At 35.2% G+C, this 1936-nt stretch overlaps 1 protein-coding gene across 1 annotated transcript in view; it reads left to right on the forward strand.

Moving 5' to 3' along the window:
* Positions 1–544: 544 nt before the first annotated feature.
* LOC102676531 overlaps positions 545–1936 on the forward strand; it is a 6228-nt gene continuing 4836 nt past the window's right edge. The window contains exon 1 of the mRNA XM_006623276.2: positions 545–699. Within this exon, the coding sequence (XP_006623339.2) occupies positions 574–699 (126 nt within the window). The 5' untranslated portion in view covers positions 545–573. The remainder of the gene's footprint in view (positions 700–1936) is intronic.

A 1936-nucleotide genomic window follows, 5' to 3' on the forward strand; every position in this document is an offset into this window, starting at 1 on the left:
AGATCGAGCGACGTAGAGATATCTTACACACCGTGACTGATATCCGAGTGTTACGCGAATTTTAGATTCGTATCGATACATAACACAAATTTGTTGTATTCGCGCGGTGCGAGAGAAGAATGTCACGGTCGTCATTTTAATCATTTGAAATTCTATAAAATGCATCGTCGAGAAACGTATTATTGATAATAATCGTCTTCGGTGTTTATGTAGATCGTCAGAGTGGTCGCATTTATCATTCCGCAGGCAGCTTCGTTGTTGGTCGATTGAAAATTTCAAGGAGCGCCTCGGTATGGCTCGAACACTCGAGAGGAGGACGATCATTTATCAACGACCATTCCGGTATTCAATTTAACCCTTATTAGACGAGTAATTTTGTGATCACGTTTATTAGCGAATTAATCAACAAAGATTTGCCTGTGATAAAACGACGATGGCGATCCTTCCTCTCTATCGATCGTATTTAAGTGGATTGAGATTTATTTTAACTTTACGAATACTCGATACAATCTTCTAGATGTTAAACCGCGATAAATTGTATCGAACGGGTCGATACATATATGTATATATACGATGGTAAATAATCGCAATAATCGTAAGTTTTTAGAATCATCCGTGTATAAAATTATTTTATTTTACAAGAATTCCTTGTTTATTTCAGATGGAGCGCCAGTTGCTACGGACACCGTTGTACACGAGGTAAGAAAATCTTAGAAGGAAAACACAGCAGTTCAATATAATTCTAATCCTTTTTAATACAACGAGGAGAAAGTTGGTGACTTGATTTATATCGGGAAACGCGATGCTCGATGATTATTTATCGTAGGTCAATTTTATAAAATATATTGTACAAGTTTGCGTGAAATAACTCCATTATACTTTGATATTATAATCTACTTGTTGTGTATCTCGAATCTGAAAGAATTTTAATAAATCGAATGATATCGAATGGAGAAAGAAGGAGAGTTTATTTTTTTTTTTAATTAATATAGACTTTATCACGTTCTTAAAAGTGATTTGTAGAAAAATAATGCGTGGTTCGTGCGTGTCAAACGCATTCCTCCGTTACGTTAAAAAATTTTCACTTTACATTATCGATATTGCGCGATCAGAAGAAATAGCAAGATTTATGAGATTGTCATATTACGTGAGATGTATTTTTCAATTCAAATTACGGGGCAAGAGCGATGCAGATACAAGTGGTACAAGAACTATGTAGATCAATCGCGAATGAATCAACTCAGAAGACATGACGAACGCTCCTTCCACCGCACACCTTCTTCTTTCATACGTTGCTGTATTTAAAGTAACTCTCGTTACGAAAGAAGATAATGACATCGATTAAAAACGCGCTCATTAGCTCTTTATATAACTGCGTTTAGATTATCGTCTCGCAATACTTTCCTGTCCAACAAAGTAAAGTAAAAGTAAAACTGATGCTAAAACTTTAAAAACTTGACACGTTGACGCGTGTTTTTAGAGGAAAAACGATGATGCCGGGTGAAATATTTCCAAGGCAGTCGAATATCGAGCGAAACTTTAGAACTCGTTACCAATTGCAAAACCAATGGATACGCAACGAGTTTGATAAATATTTTAAAAAGTATTCAAAGTAATGTAAGTATTCAGACATGTAAATTTTATTTCAAAAGATGATTTAAACGCAACTGTTGCAAGAAAATGATGGAGTATCGGTGATAGTGGGTCGTTATCCAAATTGCATAATGATCTCTAAAACATCACAAGTTTTCAGACTATCGTTAAATATTCGAAAAAGTTTTTCCCTCTCCTCGAGTCTTTTCGAATCGAGAAAAGAGAATTTGCAAGAAAAATTGGGGAAAAAAAGAAAAAGAAATACCTTCGCGTCTAGGTATTCAGATCAAAAAGCGAAAGATGGAATTTTAATCGAATCGTTGTGTGTGTGTGTGTGTGTGTG

The sequence above is a fragment of the Apis dorsata genome, unplaced genomic scaffold (genome assembly GCF_000469605.1).
Source record: "Apis dorsata unplaced genomic scaffold, Apis dorsata 1.3 scaffold_867, whole genome shotgun sequence".
NCBI lineage: Eukaryota > Metazoa > Arthropoda > Insecta > Hymenoptera > Apidae > Apis > Apis dorsata.